Source organism: Pan troglodytes, chromosome 7 (genome assembly GCF_028858775.2).
Source record: "Pan troglodytes isolate AG18354 chromosome 7, NHGRI_mPanTro3-v2.0_pri, whole genome shotgun sequence".
NCBI classification, from domain to species: Eukaryota; Metazoa; Chordata; class Mammalia; order Primates; family Hominidae; genus Pan; species Pan troglodytes.
Window position 1 is genome coordinate 13,756,838 of NC_072405.2, and position 23,110 is coordinate 13,779,947.

Here is a 23,110-nt window from a genome sequence, read left to right on the forward strand (position 1 = left end):
TCTTAAGGTACTTATTGGTTGTGGATGCAAATGAAGCATATTTGTGATAAAAATAACTAATAGAAGTCATTTTGTTAGACTATGTGCTAATAAAACTTATGGCACAAACATGGAGACTTACACTTTTTCTTCCAGCTTTCACTTAAGTTCCTTTTCAGATAGGAGGCAGCCTGGTGGATAAGAGTGTTGGTTTTGAAATTAGATTCAGGTTTAAATCCCATATCTTCTGTTTAATCTTTATTTTATTTCAGGTAGATTTTCTGGATAACTTGCTATAGCTTATACATCAGTACTTGCCACTTCAATTTTATATTATGGAGAGACGGCTTCTTTCCTTAACCTCACGAACCAACCTCTGCTAGCTTCTAAGTTTTTTCCTGCCACTTCCTTACCTCTCTCAGCCTTCAGAGAATTAAAGGGAGTTAGGGCCTTGCTCTGGATTAGGATTTGCTTTAAGGGAGTGTTGTGGCTGGTTTGATGTTTTATCTAGAGCACTCAGACTTTCTCCATATCAGCAATAAGGCTGTTTTGCTTTCTAATCATTCATGTGTTCAGTGAAGTAGCACTTTTAATTCTCTTTAAGAGGTTTTCCTTTGTATCCGCAACTTGGCTGTTTGGTGCAAAGGACCTAGCTTTTGACCTACCTTGGCTTTCAACATACCTTCCTCACTAAGCCATTTCTAGCTATTGATGTGAAGTGAGAGACATGCAACTCTTCCTTTCACTGGAACGCTTAGCAGCCATTGTAGGGTTATTAATTGGCCTAATTTCAATACTGTTGTGTCTCAGGGAATAGGGAAACCCAAGGGGCGGTAGAGAGAAAGAGAGACAGGAGAACAGGCCATCAGTGGAGCAGTCAGAACACACACGACATTTATCAATTAAATGTGTCATCTTATATGGGTGCAATTCATGGCACCCCCAAACAATTACAATAGTAACATCAGAGATCACAGATCACAATAACAGATATAATAATATGAAATATATTGTGAGATTACCGAAATATGACACAGAGACGTGAGGTGAGCACATACTGTTGGAAAAATGGCACCAATAGACTTGCTCGATGCAGGGTTGTCATAAACCTTCAATGGGAACAAAATGCAATTTCCGTGAAGCTCAGTAAAGCGAAGCATGATAAAATGAGATGAGCCTGTCACTCCTAAGAATGTTTCTGTATAAGTTTTTTGCATCTGTTACTTGCCTTTTCCTATTTGTGAATAGTATCTTTTTTGAGAACGTGTGTTTTTTTATTTTTATACATTTATATGTATCTTTTGAAGAACATACTTTTAAGCTTAATTTATTGATTTTTTTTTTCTCTCATAATTTCCACTTTTTGTATCCTATTTAAGAAGTCCTTGCCAAACTTAAGGTTGCTAAGATTTTCTCCTTTGTTTTCTTCTGGAAATTTTAGAGTTTTGCTTTTACATTTAGTTCTAGGATTTATTTATAATTAATGTTTTCATATGGTGTAAGGTCAAAGTTCATTTTTTTTAATATAAGTAACCATCACTATAGAAAAGATTATTTTCCCCCCAATGTTTGAAATAAGTAGACTGAATATAGATGGGTCTGTTATCCCTAGATCAATGGACCATTTGTTCTGTTATATTGATCTATATATATATATCCTTATGCCAATACCATACTGTCTTAATAATGCTTGCTTTGTAGTAAGTTTTTAAATAGTGTAGTTGTCTTCTAAATTTGTTCTTTCTTTTCAAAGTTGTTTTGGCTATTATAGGTTTTTTGCATTTCTGTGTGAATTATAGAATTAGCTCGACAATTTCTACCCAAAGTTTGTGGGCTTTTCATTTTGATTGTATTGAAGATATAGATGAATTTGGGAAGAATTGATATAACAGGATTGAATCTTTGGATTCATGAACGTAGCCTGCATTTGTTTACTTAGGTCTTCTTTATTTATCTCAGTGTGTTTTGTAGTTTAATGTACAGATTTGCACATCTTTTGCCAGTTATATCCCTAAGAATTTCAGTTTTTGATACTATAGTAGATGACATTTTAAAAAATTTCAAGTTTTTGTTTGTTGACCTAGGCATATATTTGACTTTTTAATATACTAACCTTGCTAAACTTATTAATCATCTAGTAACTTAAAAAATATATTTCTTAGGATTTCCTACATAAACAATCATGTCATTGTTATAGAAATAACAGTTTTACTTTGTCCTTTTTAATCTTGATGGCTTTTATTTCTTTTTCTTGCTAAATTTTCTGGCTAGACCTCCTAGTACAGCCTTGACTAGAACTGGTGTGAGGGAAATCCTTTCCATATTCCTCATCTTTAGGGAAAAGCACTCATTCTTTTATTCATTCTTTAGTTCCTAGCCCCATTGCCCTTCCTAAATTTTTTCTCATCATTTTCCTTCATCACACCTTGTTCTTTTTCTTTGCAATCATATCATGATATGTAATGACATGTTTTTATTTATCTGTTTAATGTATTTCTTTTCCTCACTTGTCCATGAAGGGAAGGACCATATGTGTTGTTTGCTTTGTGCAGTTCCTGGAACATAATAAGTATATAAGAAATAGTTTCTGAATTAGCTGTGAATGAATTCATGCCTTCCTGCTGTCTGTCAATGTTCTTTTAAATTAAACTTCTAAGACAGCAAATAATACCACATGAGTTATTAACCTGTGAAATAATCGTTTTATTTATAAATGATTGAGTTAAAAGCTGATAGCCCACGGTAATTGCTTTCATGGCTTTGAATATAAAACTTACTGTTACAAAACACATTTTCGTGAAAATGAATGTGTGGTGTTTGGAACTAGCTTTAATGTTTGTCTTCCTGTTTTTCCTTCTAGTTGCTGGAATATGATAAGGAATTTTGTATGTTTTTCCTAATTGTACCCACTTTTCTACATTTTCTTAACAGATCTGATCAATCTTCATTATTAAATATAAATATACATATAAATTATTAATGTTTGATAATATTTAATATTAATTATTAAAAATAATATAAATTATTAAATATAAAGATACATATAATATTATCTGTTAATTTCTAAGTTAGGTGTGGGTTCTGAAGACTTTTATATGAATGAACAAAAAGCTTGCATATTTGCATGGAAGCTGAAAGTACGAAATTTTTAGATACCATTATACCAGTATCTAAAGAAAAAATTCAGTGCCACATAGGTTTTTAAGTAGGAGCTGTATGGTCATAGGTCATCCAGATGAAGGAAGGCTTCTGTACCAGATGTACAGAGGTAGACAGTGTTGTCTGAGTACTGTCTGAGATCTGGCAAGAATGAATCCAATAAACATAGTTTTCTCCCATGAGCTCCTGTCTTGTTTCCTGTATTCTGTTCATATTTGAAAAGATTTGGTGTGCATAACTTATTTTTGTCTTTCGGCTGTCAATCAAAGTTATTAGTGTAGTTTTTGTAACTCAGTTCTCAAGCTAGGAGTTTTTGCTGTATAATTTTAATGTTTCTGTTTTTACTTTCCTAAGCAGATAAGTGTAAAAACTTAGACTAATTGATTACTTATTAAACGTCCAGCTTGATATTCTTCTTTATATTATTTTAGTTTCAGTTTATATAACAAATGAGTTTGCTTATAAATAAAATTTAAAATGCACTAAAGGAGCAGTGTGAAATAGGAATTCTGTGTGAAGCTTTTGAATGTGAACATTTAGAACGTTTCACATGGTGGGGATTTAGTATATGATTTTCATCAAATGAGGTACTTTTTAGTGTTGGTACTTAACGATACTGATTTCTAAAATTTGTGTTTCTAAAAATGGCATATTACAGGATCTCAAAGGGCAAAAACTCATTGAGGCTTTGTATGAGTCAGTGTTTCATGGCCTATTTTTAATTAGTGAATTCTTAGCATGTAATTAGAAATGTTTTTAGATTCTTCATGGCTGACCTACCAATGAATGTAGCACTGCATTTAAAATATAGTTCACGTTATGTTCAGACTTAATTGAATTGTTGCATTTTGTTTGCCCTGCTTGAAATGAAGGTCACATGTAAATAAATATACATTTTCTCCTACTGTAGGAAATACTCTCTTAGCATTAGTAGGTTTAGCTTTTTTAGGTTAACAATAACAAAAACAAAGCTCACACAAAATAAACCAAATTTGCTCTATGTCCCACAGATGTATCTTGTGATTTTTCCAGAAGGTACAAGGTATAATCCAGAGCAAACAAAAGTCCTTTCAGCTAGTCAGGCATTTGCTGCCCAACGTGGTAAGTAAAAATTTGACAGTGTTTGAACAAATACTTTTTAAAGATAATAACATTTTTAGTTTTTCTTCCTGGAAAAGATACTTCTGTTTTACAATTGAAGGAATGAATGTATTCATTCCTTGAATTAGTGTACATATTATCTCTTAGGAAATGAAGTTTCTTCTCCTTAATTCACTTGCATGCTATTATTACATATATCTGAGAAATTAAGTTGAAGTGGTTGTTACGATACATATTCTTGTGCCATGGATTTATTTAAAATCTATCTAAGTACATGATTATGTAGATGGAAGCTTTTTCTACAGTGTATGGGTTATGTGTAATGGAGCTTCTGTTTTGTAAGATGACAGACCTAAGTTGGAGTCCAAACTCGGACTTTTATTGGCTGTATGGTTGCAACTTGCAAGTTGTGTAATGTTACTGAGCTTGCTTCTTCATCTCTTAAAATAACATATGCCTTATAAGTAGATGTAAATCTGTGTGAGGATTAGATTAGAAAATATGTGAAGTTTCTAATGGAGAAGTTACACAAAGTTGGTCCGCAGTGCTTGGAAGCTATTAATGTCTTCAACAATGGTAATGTTCTTAATATCCATATTTTAGAAAATTGAATAATTGATATACCAATAAGTTATGCAATTTAACCAAATTGGGAAGTATACAGAAAACAGTGGCTATGCTATGTTCTTAGAGGTGTCTTTGAAGCTTGACTGTGATTTAGTGTGTGATCTCCATATGTTGATAGTCACTCACTGAGCAAATACCTTGTTGGTGACGTTACAGCAGGGCCTATGACAGTGCTGTCTAATGGAACTTTCTGCAATAATGGTAAAGTTCTTCATCTGTTCTGTCCAGTGTGCTGGCTCCTACCAATGTGGTTTTTGAGTATTCAACATGTGACTAGTGCATGAAACGAATTTTTAATTTTATTTAATGTTAGTTTAATCAAAAATGATAAGGGGGAGTTTTTACAAGGTGCTTACAAGAGCAGATATGTCATATGTATATGACATCATTTGTAACCGTACTTTTAACAAATGCCAGTTTGTTTTTAAACACATGTCCTATTAAGTAAGGAGTGGTTCAGAATAGGAGGGTTCAGTTGGTCTCCCAATCTGCCAGCTCTCTTTTGACTTTCATTGCTTCCTCTGTCTAATAGACATGACGTTCTGTCATTTCAGTTGCTCTTTTGCAATGCCATTGTCTCTGTTGCCCTTTTCACATTTATTAAACAGAACAAAACAAAAAGCACTCTCGAATCTGTAGTCTACCTTTGTTGTAAGCACTTTTTCCAGTACTCACTCTGCCCTCAATTTGTTTTGGTCTGATTTGAAATTCTCTCCCTAGACTTCTGTGGGGCTGTTCTCCATTATCCTGCCAGCTCTCTGGCGATTACTTCCTAGCCTCCTTTCCAGCCTCTTTCTGCTTCATTTCTCCCTGCTACATGTGTTATTTCCAGTGTCAGGTTTTGGTCTTTGATTAATTTCACTTTGTGTTTCTCATGGTGGCCTTCCTCTAAATCCATGGCTTTAGCCACCGTTTCCTTGACTGCTGATGACTCACAAAAGCTTCCTCCCCTCCATGTCTCTCTGCCTAACTCTGCACCCATTTGTACAATTGTCCGTTAGAGAGCTTCGCTTGACTGTCCCAAAAGGATGTCTCAAACTCAGCGTATTGAAGATAGAATTTATCCTTCCATGCATACACTCATATTTCTTGTCTTGGTAACTCCATCATTCAGTTTTTTTGCCTAAGTTTTATTCACAAAAAGAACAAATTGATAGCAGTTGCATACCTCTTATAGGAAACTTAGACATGGAGGAAGAAGCTGTTCAGATGGGGTCCTGCAGAAGTGCAGGCACTGTGGTAATATTTAAACTTTTCTCAGCTGTACGAAGGGTTTTGTTTTTAACTAATTTTCCTTAGAATTGTTTTAGATATTTGGGTTTCTAATGGTTATAAGGAATGTGGAATTAAATGTATCTTAATCTGCCACCTGGACCCATTAAAGTAAGCCCCTATGGTGGTTTTTTTTTTTAATTGCCATGGTTAAAACCACAGTAGCTAGCGAAGGTGACATACTTAAGCTTTTTGAACTCTCTTAATAGAAAACAGAAATTTAATGATGTGTCTATAATGGCAAACCAGATACCTAGAATTTTCATGTTATTCATAGGATAAATAACACTGGCGATTGTAGAGATTTGAGAGTTCTTTCAAAACATGAGAAGAAAGGAAATAAGCTACAAAGCAATTTTTTTCTTTGTAGACTTAACTGAATAAAAATTATTTTTATGTCTCAAACATTATATGAACAAATTTAGTTGGCAAATGGCAAGCTAATAATATTTTATAATATAGGATATTAATATACTTAATATTACAAAAGTGCTTCTTAATTAGAAAAGACATAAACTAGAAAAATGGGAAAAGGGCATGAATAAGAAATTCAAGAGATACAAATGACCCACACACTTGAACAAATGTTTATTCTTTCTCATAATCAAAGAAGTAGAAATTAAATGAATACTTTGAAGCCAACTTCTGAGAAAGCATAGCAAACAAGAAAGCTAGTGCTCAGCTTTGTGTGCTAACGGCACTCTCGCTCTTAAGAACGTGTATTTGCTTCCTGTGGCTGCTCTCAGGAAGGGCCACAAACTTGGTGGCTTAAAACACCACAGATTTCTTCTCTTACATTTGAGAAGTCTGAAATGGGTCTTACTCAGCTGAAATCAAGGTGTTGGCAGGGCTGCAGTCCTTTGTGGAGGCTTGGGGGGATCCTGTTCTCCTGTATGGGGTCCTGTGCTTGGTCCGGGGTCCTGTGCTTGGTTCGGGGTCCTGTGCTGGGTCCAGTGCTCTGCTTTTACCACCTTGAAGTTCATCTGGAAATGGCACTGGGTCGTCCACACCATATAGCTGACTCTGGTTCTCCCTCCTCCTCACTCGCTCTAAACCTGTGTTTTTGGCTGATTTCTAATCTCTCTTTCCTTGGCCCTTCTGCAGCTTGCAGGGCCTTCTGCAGTTCTTGTCTGCCCCAGCCCCGGGGTCTGCCCATCCCAGTGCTGGGCTGTTCTGTTCCTGCCCTGCCTTTCCTCAGCCCTTGGCAACCCTGTTTGTTTTCTCCCTTCCTTAGCAGTGGAGAACATCGTAAGATCAATGCTGAGTGCCTTCTGCAGCCAAGCCAGGCCATTTCATTTCAGCCGAGCCAAGTCTGTGTGGAGCAGTTCTTTTATTTTTCTCCTTTTGACTACCTCATGGTTTTCACGGATTTTTGTTCTCTTCACATTCAAGGATTTTTTGCTTTCAGAAAGTTATGTTTCTCTGGAAAGAGTGCACCCAATATCCCTTTTGATTTCAAAATCTTAATGTGGAGTCTCTTGACTTGGATTTCTTTGGAAGAAACTGCTGAAGCTGCCATGTCTAAGAAGAAAACTTTGGAGAAAAAATTTCTTCTTAGACATGGCAACGTCAACAGTTTCTAAGCTCTTGATTCCGTCTACCCTGTCTCCATCATTGCCTCAGTCATCTGCCTTACTTCTCTGCTGGGGTTTCTCCCAGCTTGCAAATGTACTCCAATTCTGAAATAACTAAGTCTGTAGCTGTGCAAAGAGAAGTCTGGGCCCCTTGCTTTCTTGTATTTGACTCCATCCACTCTCCAGAAATGAATCCCACTTCTCACTTACCACTGACCTCCACAGCATCGTATCATTTGTGTCAGTTGTCATATTTGTTAACTTTCACGTAACTTTTGACATTATTTATAACTTTATAACCATGAAATAATTTTAACTTTCTTGTAGAAATAAACAATGCAGTATAACTTTTCTTGATGAAGATAAATATCACCTCCTCTTCCTTTAAACATCTCTTCCCTTTGTTTTTGTATTACATTGGTTTCCCCCCTTTTTTTATTTCCTGGGTTGTCGTATTCCCTGTTATTATTTTTACCTTTTTTTTTTAATGTGGATGTTTCCGAAGTCTGTATTTCTTGCTTTTTCATCTTCTGCCCTTTATTATTCTCAGCCACTGCCATTACTTCAGTTATCCATTCCCATGGTTTCCACATGCTTAGCTTCGGTTGATTCTTGCCATTTTACAGACCATATTTCCAACTACTTCTAGAATGTTTTGTTACTTCAGCCTCAGTATGCCCAATTTGAACTCATGTTCTCTTTCCCCCTTCTTTCTTCCTTCTTTCTTTCACTCTCTCTCCCTTCCTTCTTTTCTTTCCCTCCCTCCCTTTCTTCCTTCCCTCACTCGTTCTCTCTTGCTTGCTTGCTTGCTTTCTCTCCTCTCTCTCTCTTTTCTTTCTGCTTTCTTTCTATATTCTTCTCCCTCCCTCTCTTCCTTCTCTCCCCCGCTCCCCAACTTCCAGGCTAAAGCAGTCCTCCTGAGTAGTTAGGACTACAGACATACATGTGCCACCGCGCCCAGCTCCATGTTCTCTTTCTTTCCCTGCCTCCTGCTCTTCCACTTTTATCTTTGCATGGCAGGCGGGTGCACGCAGGCATGCTCTGCGTGTCTTCCTCTTGGCCATTCCCCTTCTAGTTATGGTGTGGCTTTATCTATGCCTTCTGGAGCAGAAGCCTAGTCACAAAGCTATTTTTTTAAAACATTCATGATAATTCATTTCCTTTTATGTTTTAAAAATACTAGCTTTCTGTCTTTATTTCCTTACTAACTTACTTGGATGCTAGTAATTAGTTGTTTTAGTGAACACCACAGAGTGATATTTTGAAACTTTGGACTTCATAAAGTTGGATGAGCTCCAGTAGCAAAGAAGGAAGTGTTAACTAGTTTAATTGACAAATAAATGCTTCCCAGCTTGGTGTGCGATTGAGATTTTTGTTGCAAGTTTGTGAATCAATTTAACTGCCCCTGCCCTGGGGACTAAAGTCAGATACGTGCTTGTGGGAATCTTTGTCTTTCCCACGCCACCCTGCATTTTAAAACCTCTTGTGTGGGACAGTCCCACCATGTAATAGCTGTTCTTCCTTACTCAGCTACTTTCCCTCCAGAGAGGCCAGTAGAAAATCTAGACTAGTTTTTTGTAGTCTATTTTCATGTCACTTATTGAGAGCTACTGTTTTCTGTTAAATTGTCAGTAAATATTTTAATCAAGGAAAAGGGAGGTAATAGGAAGGAGAGAAGAACAAATCCTTAACCCTAGTAGGAACCTAATGAGTAGGATTTGTTCTAGATAATTGCAGTAGTCCCCCAGCTAAAGAACCTTTTAAAAATATGTCAGATATACTCAAGAGGTTTGAAATCGTATGTTCATACAAAAGCTTGTTCACCTGCAGCCTTCATATGCAATTCCTATGAATGTTCATAGCAGCATTATTCATAATAGCCAAAGTATGGATGCAACCCAAATGTCCATGAAGCAATTAATAGGTAAACAAAATGTGATCTGTTCACACAATGGAATACTATTCAGCCATAAAAAGGAATGAAGCACTGAGTCCTGCAGCCACACAGATGAACCTCAGATCCATGCTGAGCAAAAGAAGCCAGAAACAGGAGGCCATGTGCTGTGTGACTATATTTCTAGGAAATCTTGAGTCACCATGGGCAAGATGCTATCACCTTTGTTCAGTGGCCAGAAGCGAGGGCACTAATATTTACCCTTGCCGGGGTTTACTAGATTGAATCGTTTCCGATAGACCATAAACTTCCAACACAGTGACTTGTACATGTAGATATTTGATCAATATATAGCAAATGAATATTGATTTAAACAGAAAAAGGCAAGTGAGAGTGCTCTCTAAACTTAGAGCCCTAAATATTTGAGGTTGTGGAATTAATAGATTCTGTCGTGTTTGTTTGAGGGAATTTAAAAATAATTTAGATGTTAAACAGTATATTGTGGAGGTGTTTTGTAACTAATTAATGACAACACTGAATTGACTTCTAGGCCTTGCAGTATTAAAACATGTGCTAACACCACGAATAAAGGCAACTCACGTTGCTTTTGATTGCATGAAGAATTATTTAGATGCAATTTATGATGTTACGGTGGTTTATGAAGGGAAGGACGATGGAGGGCAGCGAAGAGAGTCACCGACCATGACGGGTAAGTGTGTTCACGCACCTGAAATGCCTGCACCCGATATATACGGTGCACATGTTTATGTAGAATTCAGTTTTACAAAGTAGGTGAAGTGTACTTTTTTCCTTCATTACATTTACCCGGTATATTTTTCAAGATGTTATTAAGATGTAACAGTGGAAATCTCATTAGTCCTGCAAAGTGTGGTATTTCTTGGCTGTCGTGTGAGTCCTATGGACTCACCAATTATCATTAATCCAGCCTCTTTCTACTCAAAGTTCACACTTAAAAGGAAAGCTGTGTGGAAGGGAGGAAGACGTGAAGCAGGAGCACGCCCGGCAGTACTGAGTGCACATTATTAGTCCGTGCTGCCCTTCTGCTGTATTTTTCATAAAATAGTTATTAAATCTGGGTGTCATTGTGACAAGAAGAAATACAGTTAAGTGTGACCTTTTTTTTCCCAAACATGTTAGGTTTTAAGAACCTCTGAGCTATTGTCAGATATAACCAGAAAAAAATAGAATTTTAAGTGAGCAGGATAACTTAGTTAAACTAACCAAACATAGTGTTAGCTGTTAGAGAAATGTAAACATGGAAATAGGCAAACAGGGAAGTGTGTGGAGTTTCTGTTTCCTTTTCAAAATATCTGTTTGAGCTGGGGTTGAGAGAGAACACTAGGCTTCATGGGGTTTTTTGTTTTTCGTTTTTTGTTTTGAGATAAGAGTTTCGCTCTGTCGCCCAGGCTGGAGTGCAGTGGCGCGATCTTGGCTCACTGCAACCTCCGCCTCCCACGTTCACACGATTCTCCTGCCTCAGCCTCCTGAGTAGCTGGAACTACATGCGTGTGCCACCATGCATGACTAATATTTGTATTTTTAGTAGAGATGGGATTTCACCATGTTGGCCAGGCTGGTCTCAAACTCCTTACCTCAGGTGATCCACGCACCTCGGCCTCCCAAATGAGCTTTGTGTTTTTACCTCATCAGCTGTTTGGGGTTGAGCTAGTATGTATGTCAGTGTGCTTGTATCAGTAGGATCTACTGAGGGCAGATGTTCAAAATATGAGCCTCCAGCACGTTTTACATGGAAACCCTCACCTGAAGCATTCCTCTGAAGTTGATGTGCCTTGGAAATTTTATAGAGTAATATTTTTAACTACAACAAAACATTTATAAAAGTAGACATTATTAAAGCATTCAGAAGTGAGCAAGGATAGAAATTATTCTGCCCAACCTTACACGTAGGCCTTCTAGACGTAGTACTGTGCACCGTTACATTATCTAACACTGTCTGTGTGTCATCTTTGGATGTCAGGGATTTTTCCAAAGTTCAGTGAGATTATAGTTGTCAAATGATTAGTCTGTTAAATAATGATAAGATGAGGGTCACTCGAGTTTTAAAAGAAAAGCTCTTTGACTGAAAGAGAGAGCAGCTGCCTACTGCAGAAAGTTAGGGAGGGAGGCTGGAGGAGTGAGGCCCAGGGGCTAGCTAGTATAAAAATTGGTTATGGTAGAAGGAAAAAAAAATGTAACATATTTATATCTGAAAGATGATTGTTCTCATAATTGTATATAACACAGAGTAATTGTAAAGTAGAAAACTAAGGTGTTTTTCATTTTAAATGTAAATGTTTAGAATAAGTAATGCATCAGTTTAAAAATTAAAACTGTACGAAATGCACAGTGAAACGTCTTCCTTGCTTTCCACCCTGCTACCTGGCCTTCCCTTCTCCTTCCTAGCGATAACCAGTTTTCTTAATTTGTTGTGCGTTGTATGTGCAAATTTAAGTATATCTTCTTATTCTACCATCCCTCCCTTCTTATAAAAAAGTGGCATATTAATATTTTTCTCTTTTAAACTATCGAAGGAGTTACTTACCTATTTTTGCATTTGAAAACAGACAGTTGTTCATCAAGATTGTCATTGGTTTATTAAACATAGTTTAAGATTAAACAAGTGTTTATAACCAATGAAAAACAGATAGACTCCCCATAATAACCTTGTTTAAATGCTGCTACTTTTATCATGTCCCCTCCTGTCTAAGAACCCCTTGGTTCAGCAGAGCTCGTGGGTAAGGCCAGCCTCTGTTGCCTGCCATCGGAGGACTGCATTCCAGCCGTGAGCTCTGCCTTGTCTTCGCTTCCTCCTGTGCTGTGCCGTGAAGCCTCGGCCGTGGTGAAGCTGGCTGACTGAGTCCTTCTGCACGCCATGCATATTCAGTAGTTGAAGACTTTGTGTGGCCAATCCTGCTTTCCACAGGAAACCACCCTCTCTTTTGTTGCCCTCATCCAAGCCTACTGTTCTCCCAGAGTGACAGGCGGCACCTTTCCCAGCATAGCACTGTGCCTTCTCCTGCCCCTGCTCTTGCAGTACTGCTGTGGCACTGATGGCGTGTGTTACAGTGCTGGCACTTAACACAGGGCTCTGTCTTTCTCTCCTCCCAGCTGCATCATAAGTGCCTTGAGGAAGCCAAAACGCTCTGTGAGTTGCATTGCCTGGGTTCCAACCTCCCACTGCCCTGCTTATCCTCTGCTACATGTGAGCTGACTGTGGCTTTGGGGTGGTCACTGCCTATGTGTATTCATTACAAATTGTCTCCTTTTGAAAGATTGACCTTTCTGACATACCCAGATACCATAAAGAAAATAAAATCTTATCACTTCAGTCAAGGATAAAGTATTTCTGAATTAAAGGAAAAGTACACCAGAGTAAAATCAAGACTGAAAGACAAACTGGGAAATTATTTGCAACCTAGATCATAGAAAAGGGGTCAGTTCCTTCTTGCGTAAAGTGCACTTACACATTGATAAGAAGGTGACTGATAACTAGAAAGAAAACTGGGTAAAGAACAAGAATAGACATTTCACATTTAACCTCATTCATAATAAGATAAGTGCAAATGAAAACTACAGGGGATACCTTTTTTTTTTTTTAATCCATTAGATTGGCAAACATCCCAAGGTTTGATCATAGGCTCAGTGGGTGAGATTCAAGTATTAACAGGCATTTTTATACTTTGCTGTTAGGAATGCAATATAGTATAAACCTTTGTAGAAGTTGCTTTGGAAATGTCTCTCAGATGTACAAATGCATTCACATTTTAGATTTAGCATTCCCGCTTTCTGAGACATTATTCAACATGTATACGTGTGCACATAAGATATAATAATAACACGTTTTTCCTTCTAGTGTGTTGCTTTTAACCTGTAGCTTGAAAAACCCTGCTTTCATTGTTTTGTTTTGTTTTCTGTCACTGGCTCAGCCCTGCTTTCAGTTGTTTGTATGAATTGATGGGTGTTCTGGTCTGGTTATAATCTACTTTAGTTTAAGAGTCACTTTAAATTATATGACATCTGATATAAGTTGTGTTAGGTAGAAAATTCTGTAACTTGGAATACTGTAAGTACTTTGTGGCCAAATTTCATTAGTATTAAATATTATCTCTATATGTAGTAGGCTATTTAATATTCATATTTTATGATGCAATTAAGAAATAATTTTTTTCTGAAGTTGGTAGATTGTTGATATGCCATGACCCAGTGTTTCTCAAAGCATTCTGGGGGATCACTGTTTGTCAGAATTAGCTGCAGTGATTGTTGAACATGCAGGGCCTCTGCTCCACTCCACGTTGCCACCAGGACGCTCTGCAGGTGAGAGCTGGGAAGCTGTAGAAGCTGCAGTGCTAACAAATGCTACAGGAATTCTTGTAGTCACCTTCATGAGGTCTCATGTTGAGGAGAGGCAGCCAGCAGTGTCCCTTGTCCTTCCCGTTTTATGGTGTAAGTTTCATTTTAAGGGAGGTATAAATCAAAGCCCACCTGGGCATTCTCTCGTGGTTCACTGCTTCTTGTAATCATGGAAGATGTCATTGCGGCAGAGGTGAAACAGTGTAATTTGATTACTATTGATTTTTTTTAATTATATTTCTGAAGTGGCTGGTGTAATGTAATAAATTGTGTGCTTAAGGACAACCTTTGGTATTCTATTTAAGTATTGTGTATGATCCTAGTTAAGTTTTTTCTACCAGTATTTTCATATTACAACATATATACTTTCCATTTCTATTAATATTTTTATATTTAAAAATATGGAGGCCTGTAATCCCAGCACTTTGGGATGCTGAGGCGGGTGGATCACAAGGTCAGGAGTTCTAGACCAGCGTGGCCAACACGGTGAAATCCCATCTCTACTAAAAATACAAAAATTAGCCGGGCACAGTGGTAGGCACCTGTAATCCCAGCTACTCAGGAGGCTGAGGTAGGAGAATCGCTTGAATCCGGGAGGCAGCAGTTGCAGTGAGCTAAGATCGTGCCACTGGACTCTAGCCTGGCTGACAGAGCAAGAATCTGCCTAAAAAAAAAAAATGGATCAGGGAAGGGGGGATTACAGATAACCCAAAGAAGAAGGAAAAATCTCCACAAGTTCACCTGTCCAGCGGTAAGCCCAATTTGGATATTTTCCTTTAACAATTTGGATATTTTCCTTTAAATCCTCTTTTTTATAATGTCTATATGTTGGAGAGAGTATGTGCCTTTACGTATTTTTTAAAGATGAGATTTCTGTGTGTGTCTATATCTCATGTTCTTCATATTTTCTTGTGTGTTATAAGCAGCTGTACACGTCAGTATATATACTTCCATAACTTTTTTTTAAAGGCTGTATAGTGTTCATCGATGTGATTTAACAGCAGTTATCTCCCCGGCTTCATCTTGTTGGATGTGGGTCCTGTGTGTTGCCTTCAGAGCAAATGGGGCTTGGTTTCTGCAGCAAGTAGACCTGTGACCTGTACGAATAGTCAGAAGACTTCCTCTATTACCCAAGCATATCAGTATACTTTAGTGCCTACTAGAAATTTATAGGTAGAAAAACAATAATACCTTAGAGTATTTTTCCCTAGATTCCCTAAGGTGCTATAGGGTAATTTTTACTCATGTAATATGAACTATGCTTCAACTAAGATAGTTTTTGCAAATGTGGATATATAAGTACTTTTTTAAACCTATAGGAAGTATTTATACCACTTATTTCCTCCCTTCAGTGTTAGAACCTCCTAAATGGCATTTGACATTGAACTGCTTTCCACTTTGTCGCATGCTCCTCTCATAGTCCCTACCTGGGTCCTGAACCTTAGGGACTTGGCTGTTACAGCCCCACCATGGCTACGCTGGGCCTTGGTCCTCTCTGAGACTTAGTTTCTTCGTCTTACAAGGAGATAATAACAGCCCCTGCCTGCGTAGAATTGCAGAGATCGAATGAAATAATTAACGTACTCAAAAGCATGCTGTAAACACATTCTGAGCACATGTACGTTTTAGGAAAAACAAAAGGACCCATGCACATTTCGGAGTGCTTTTGTCACAGCAGCACTGCCTCTTCTTCCAAAGCTGACGTCTTAGTAGAGGCCCTGCCACATCCTGAGCACTGTACTCCACGAAGCATTCTATTTCTGACATTCGAAATGCAGTCTGTTCCATCTTCCTTACAATCTGTATGCCAGCACTTGAAATACCGGGTATCTGCAGTGTTGACCAGGTGATTACTTAATTATGGAAATGTTGAGGTGGAGATCTAGATAATTCAGTGAAGGCAGGAAAATTGGTTTCGGAATCTGTCTTTTTATGTATCAGAAATAGAAATACGATAGGGTGGGAAGTAATTTGTGGCTAAAACACTATAATAGCTAACACATAGTGCATACTGTGTGCCAAGCACTCCTTTAGGTGCTTGAAATCTTCTATTATTATTATCCCTACTTTATAGACTTGGACACTTAGTCACAGAGAGGCCGACAGAGTTGTCCAGGGTTACCCCAGAGGTGGAGACCCAGGCTACCTGACTCCACCATGTGTGCTCTTCCCTAGGGCACAGTTCTGCTGCTGAAAATACTTTTTAAGCAGTTCTTTGATTATTCAGATGATAGTACTGTAGGAAAATTAAGACAAAAATAATGAAAAATTAAAATCTTTGTTTTAGTGTTTTGCACATGTATTATTAAAGCCAGTTTACTCCTGGAAGTGTGTAAGAATACAGGGTATTTTTGATCACCTAAATGCTGCATGTTACTAAGAGCTCGACACTGAAGTCAAGAAGAGCAGTTGCAGAGAGTACTTAGCAAAAACGGGAAGTGTGTGGGGTTGAAAGAGCAAAGACAAGTCTTCCTCGGACGGTGGAGTGTAGGATTCATCATTTCTCAGAACACGTCTTTGAACGCATTTGCAATTTGAGGCCAAAGGTCTCAGCCTCCCACTCGGCATACCTCCCTACCTTAGTCAGCTCTTAAATCTTAGGAATATTTCTTTGTTCTTCAAGGCACTTAAATATGTTAACATTCTTACCTGTCCACAGGGAGCCCCCTACAAAGAAGGGAGTTTCTAGGCTCCGTTCTTTCTTGGAATAAATAATAGCCTCATACCTTGTGCAATCGAGGCTGAAAAAGACTGGCTCCTTTTTTCAAATTAGCAAGTCTTAGAAACTACAGTTGTTTACAGGGCTCATGGCTATTCCACAGTAATAATTTTGGTTCTTTTACCAATTAGATAATATGTTAAAATATGGCAAGTATCAGGAAAGCAAGGAGTGGCAATGATTAGAAACCAATGGCCAAGTTAGAGAGGAGGGGCAATTGCTCCCCCAAGTTTGTTGTGGCTGTGTAGCAGTCAATGACGAGAAGCTGTGTGTCAGGCGACAAGCAAAGTTGAGGATTATCAGGCGCCTGTGAGTGCCCAGCTGTGTGCCAGGTCAAGAGGTGCCATCGTGAACCAGACCAGCTTCCTCTCGGCCGCTGTGGAGCTCGCAGTCTGGTGGGGAGGCAGCAGTCACCATGGTGACAGGTGACACACTAGGATGGGGGCTGGTGGTGGTAGGCATTTGCGGGTCCCTTCAGAGAGGTGAGTATGGACTTAGAGGAGGCTCCAGCTTCCTATTCCTGGGCTGTCTATAGCACTAAAAGTTGTCACATGAAAAATAACATTTGGTACTATTGATTTAACTTAATGACTTATGTAATTGTAGTTGACTTAGAAATTATAACATGCTCTTCTACTTCAGCTTGAAACCCCCAACCACCAGTTTATAATCCTTTTTTTTTTTAACTTTTGTTTATTTTTCCTAAGGAATCTGTACTTTTTCTTCATTTTACAACTTTTTTTGTCCTATTACCTTATTTTCATTTTTACTTTATATGACCATGAGTTCTAAAATAGTAAAAAAATGAATTATTTTTGTTCTTTGTTAGAATTTCTCTGCAAAGAATGTCCAAAAATTCATATTCACATTGATCGTATCGACAAAAAAGATGTCCCAGAAGAACAAGAACATATGAGGAGATGGCTGCATGAACGTTTCGAAATCAAAGATAAGTGAGTAACAACAGTTCCAGCACTTCCGGAACTTCGGTTCAACTAGATTTCAGTATAGTCAACAATTTGAAACCAATGTAAATGGTTATATTGTCTCAAGAATACATTTTATAAATTCAAATCAAATTTTATGCATGTCTGATCGTGTTTTAAACTTGTACAAATCAGTCTAAAAGAACTTGTTACAGTGGGCCCATCTACTTGCATTGATAGTATTTCTTGGACAATACTACACGATTACATAGCAAATTAAATTAAAAACAACAACAAACACACAAAAAAACTTTCCAGTGTCAGATTCCCGGACCTACCTCTCAGGTCACATAAAGTGGTGTTACTGTGTGAGGTGTGGCTGCCGGGCCAGTGTGCAGAAAAGCAAGGGAGGGGTGGAGGACTATGCGGACGTGCAGGTGGACATGATGCTGTTATAGTTGTTGGAAATAGAAGGGGCAGTTGACAGCGTTATATCCAAAATGTCTTCTGTGGTTAATTATATTCAGAAATTTTAGCCAATTATTTTATTCTCTTAATACGTATTTTCTTCTCAAGAAACTATCATTGTTCTTCTTTTCCTTGTTTTACAGTACAGTGTTTTTAATTAACCCTCCTGGGTTAACTTTACCAGGTGAAAATGATTAAAAGTGTAATAGGTTAACAATGAAACTTTAAGCTTCTATTTTTCATTGACTCTTAACTGTACATGATGTAATTTATTCAGCGAGCCATTCAGGACCACTTTGGCCCATGGAAGAAATTTAAAAGTAAGATCTACATGTATTGACATGAAAATATGTTCTCAGAAAAAAGACTAATGTATTTAATGTTCTACTTATTTTATAAGTATTTAGAATAGGTCTGGACATTTTAAAAGAATGATTATTGCTAGGGTGTGTGATTTATAAAGCAATAGAAGCGCTTTCCCTTTCTGTTTGTGTTTTAGATTATTATATCGGGTATGTTCTGCTATTATAACTTTACAAATCTTATGTAAGATGGGAAAATGAATTAACTATGCTGTTTTCCTTCTTTTACCTGCCTTTCTAATTCTGTGGGAATAAAGGCATTTTTGAGACAGCCCAGGTGCAGTGAGCAGTCCATATCCATGGATTCCACATTCATGGATTCCACCAAGCACAGATCAAAAATACTCAGAAAAAAAGGGGGCTGGCTGTGGTGGCTCATGCATGTAATCCCAGCACTTTGGGAGGCTAAGGCAGGCAAATTGCTTGAGCCCAGAAGTTCAAGACAGCCTGGGCAACATGGCAAAACCTTGTCTCTACAGAAAATACAAAAATTAGCCAGGCGTGCACCTATAGTCCCAGCTACTCAGGAGGTCGAGGTGCGAGGATCACCTGAGCCTGGAAGGTTGAGACTGCAGTGAGCTATCATTGCGCCAACTCCAGCCTGGCAACAGAGTGCCTTTTTTCAAAAAAAAAAAAAAAAAGGATTTGGGAGGATATGCATATGTTATATTCAAATACATGCCATTTTATTCATATGTCAGGGACTTGAGCATCCTTTGATCTTGGTCTGTGCCGAGTATCCTGGGACCAGCCCCCTGTGGATACAGAGGAACCGCTGTCTAAGGACCGCTGGTCCTGTCTTTGACTTCTGGCGGAATAGGAGCTCCATGTAAAAAGGAGGAGAAGCTGCAGCGGGTTATTAGCCATTTGTGAGTCAGGTCACTGTAAAACTTTATCAAAAGTTTAAAAGACAAAAAGCATCCTCATAAAATGGCTAAAACCACCTGTTGAAATATTACATATACAATTCATGTATACTAATCATAGAGCATATTAAAGATATTTTAAAAGACTAGAAACTTCTATTAAACCAAGTTTCTGGATGTTTCCGTATTCATCCTTATTTTCCAAGGACCTGCATAACTTTTCCAGCATGTAATAGCTACCTGATTGATATTTTTTGAATTGAAATACTGAAGTGACTAAAATCTAAACTTTTTCCATTCTGGCCATAGGATGCTTATAGAATTTTATGAGTCACCAGATCCAGAAAGAAGAAAAAGATTTCCTGGGAAAAGTGTTAATTCCAAATTAAGTATCAAGAAGACTTTACCATCAATGTTGATCTTAAGTGGTTTGACTGCAGGCATGCTTATGACTGAGGCTGGAAGGAAGCTGTATGTGAACACCTGGATATATGGAACCCTACTTGGCTGCCTGTGGGTTACTATCAAAGCATAAACAAGTAGCTGTCTCCAGACAGTGGGATGTGCTACATTGTCTATTTTTGGCGGCTGCACATGACATCAAATTGTTTCCTGAATTTATTAAGGAGTGTAAATAAAGCCTTGTTGATTGAAGACTGGATAATACAATTTGTGACGAAAGCTGATATGCAATGGTCTTGGGCAAACATACCTGGTTGTACAACTTTAGCATCAGGGCTGCTGGAAGGGTAAAAGCTAAATGGAGTTTCTCCTGCTCTGTCCATTTCCTATGAACTAATGACAACTTGAGAAGGCTGGGAGGATTGTGTATTTTGCAAGTCAGATGGCTGCATTTTTGAGCATTAATTTGCAGCGTATTTCACTTTCTCTGTTATTTTCAATTTATTACAACTTGACAGCTCCAAGCTCTTATTACTAAAGTATTTAGTATCTTGCAGCTAGTTAATATTTCATCTTTTGCTTATTTCTACAAGTCAGTGAAATAAATTGTATTTAGGAAGTGTCTGGATGTTCAAAGGAAAGGGTACAAAGTGTTCATGGGGAAAAAGCTCTGTTTAGCACGATTTTATTGTATTGCGTTATTAGCTGATTTTACTCATTTTATATTTGCAAAATAAATTTCTAATATTTATTGAAATTGCTTAATTTGCACACCCTGTACACACAGAAAATGGTATAAAATATGAGAACGAAGTTTAAAATTGTGACTCTGATTCATTATAGCAGAACTTTAAATTTCCCAGCTTTTTGAAGATTTAAGCTACGCTATTAGTACTTCCCTTTGTCTGTGCCATAAGTGCTTGAAAACGTTAAGGTTTTCTGTTTTGTTTTGTTTTTAATATCGAAGGAGTCGGTGTGAACCTTGGTTGGACCCCAAGTTCACAAGATTTTTAAGGTGATGAGAGCCTGCAGACATTCTGCCTAGATTTACTAGCGTGTGCCTTTTGCCTGCTTCTCTTTGATTTCACAGAATATTCATTCAGAAGTCGCGTTTCTGTAGTGTGGTGGATTCCCACTGGGCTCTGGTCCTTCCCTTGGATCCCGTCAGTGGTGCTGCTCAGCGGCCTGCACGTAGACTTGCTAGGAAGAAATGCAGAGGCAGCCCGTGCTGCCCACTTTCAGAGTTGAACTCTTTAAGCCGTTGTGAGTGGGCTTCACCAGCTACTGCAGAGGCATTTTGCATTTGTCTGTGTCAAGAAGTTCACCTTCTCAAGCCAGTGAAATACAGACTTAATTCATCAGGACTGAATGAATTAGTTTATTTCCCATTAGGTTTAGTGGAGCTACACATTAATATGTATCACCTTAGAGCAAGAGCTGTGTTCCAGGAACCAGATCACGATTTTCAGCCATGGAACAATATATCCCATGGGAGAAGACCTTTCAGTGTGAAGTGTTCTATTTTTGTGTTATAATTTAAACTTTGATTTCCTCATAGTCCTTTAAGTTGACATTTCTGCTTACTGCTACTGGATTTTTGCTGCAGAAATATATCAATGGCCCACATTAAAAATACCAGTTGGATCATGATAAGCAAAATGAAAGAAATAATGATTAAGGGAAAATTAAGTGACTGTGTTACACTGCTTCTCCCATGCCAGAGAATAAACTGTTTCAAGCATCATCTTTGAAGAGTCATCTGGTGTGAATTGGTTTGTATACATTAGAATGTATGCACACATCCATGCACACTCAGGATATAGTTGGCCAATAATTGGGGCATGGGTAAAACTTATGAAAATTTTCTCATGCTGAATTGTAATTTTCTCTTACCTGTAAAGTAAAATTTAGATCAATTCCATGTCTTTGTTAAGTACAGGGATTTAATATATTTTGAATATAATGGGTATGTTCTAAATTTGAACTTTGAGAGGCAATACTGTTGGAATTATGTGGATTCTAACTCATTTTCACAAGGTAGCCTGACCTGCATAATATCACTTGAATGTTAGGTTTCATAGAACTATACTAATCTTCTCACAAAAGGTCTATAAAATACAGTCGTTGAAAAAAATTTTGTATCAAAATGTTTGGAAAATTAGAAGCTTCTCCTTAACCTGTATTAATACTGACTTGAATTATTTTCTAAAATTAGGAGCCGTATACCTACCTGTAAATCTGTTCACATATCATTTAAACTTTTGTTTGTATTATTACTGATTTACAGCTTAGTTATTAATTTTTCTTTATAAGAATGCCATCGATGTGCATGCTTTTATGTTTTTCAGAAAAGGGTGTGTTTGGATGAAAGTGAAAAAATAAAATAAAATCTTTCACTGTCTCTAATGGCTGTGCTGTTTAACATTTTTTGACCCTAAAATTCACCAACAGTCTCTCAGTACATAAAATAGGCATAATGACTGGCCCTGCATTCTTCACAATATTTTTCCCTAAGCTTTGAGCAAAGTTTTAAAAAAATACACTAAAATAATCAAAACTGTTAAGCAGTATATTAGTTTGGTTATATAAATTCATCTGTAATTTATAAGATGCATGGCCGATGTTAATTTGCTTGGCAATTCTGTAATCATTAAGTGATCTCAGTGAAACATGTCAAATGCCTTAAATTAAGTTGGTGAATAAAAGTGCCGATCTGGCTAACTCTTACACCATACATACTGATAGTTTTTCATACGTTTCATTTCCATGTGATTTTTAAAATTTAGAGTGGCAACAATTTTGCTTAATATGGGTTACATAAGCTTTATTTTTTCCTTTGTTCATAATTATATTCTTTGAATAGGTCTGTGTCAATCAAGTGATCTAACTAGACTGATCATAGATAGAAGGAAATAAGGCCAAGTTCAAGACCAGCCTGGGCAACATATCGAGAACCTGTCTACAAAAAAATTAAAAAAAATTAGCCAGGCATGGTGGCGTACACTAAGTAGTTTGTCCCAGCTACTCGGGAGGGTGAGGTGGGGGGATCGCTTCAGCCCAGGAGGTTGAGATTGCAGTGAGCCATGGACATACCACTGCACTACAGCCTAGGTAACAGCACGAGACCCCAAATCTTAGAAAATGAAAAGGAAATATAGAAATATAAAATTTGCTTATTATAGACACACAGTAACTCCCAGATATGTACCACAAAAAATGTGAAAAGAGAGAGAAATATCTACCAAAGCAGTATTTTGTGTGTATAATTGCAAGCGCATAGTAAAATAATTTTAACCTTAATTTGTTTTTAGTAGTGTTTAGATTGAAGATTGAGTGAAATATTTTCTTGGCAGATATTCCGTATCTGGTGGAAAGCTACAATGCAATGTC

General features: G+C 37.5%; 1 protein-coding gene across 1 annotated transcript in view; it reads left to right on the top strand.

Annotated features, from left to right (window-relative positions):
- The window catches only part of AGPAT5 (1-acylglycerol-3-phosphate O-acyltransferase 5), a 50,764-nt gene extending 28,641 nt beyond the window's left edge, over positions 1-22,123 (top strand). The window contains 4 exon segments of the mRNA NM_001428035.1: positions 4,149-4,239; positions 10,157-10,315; positions 17,526-17,649; positions 19,628-22,123. Of these exon segments, the coding sequence (NP_001414964.1) occupies positions 4,149-4,239; positions 10,157-10,315; positions 17,526-17,649; positions 19,628-19,853 (600 nt within the window). The 3' untranslated portion in view covers positions 19,854-22,123.
- The last annotated feature ends 987 nt before the right edge of the window (positions 22,124-23,110 follow it).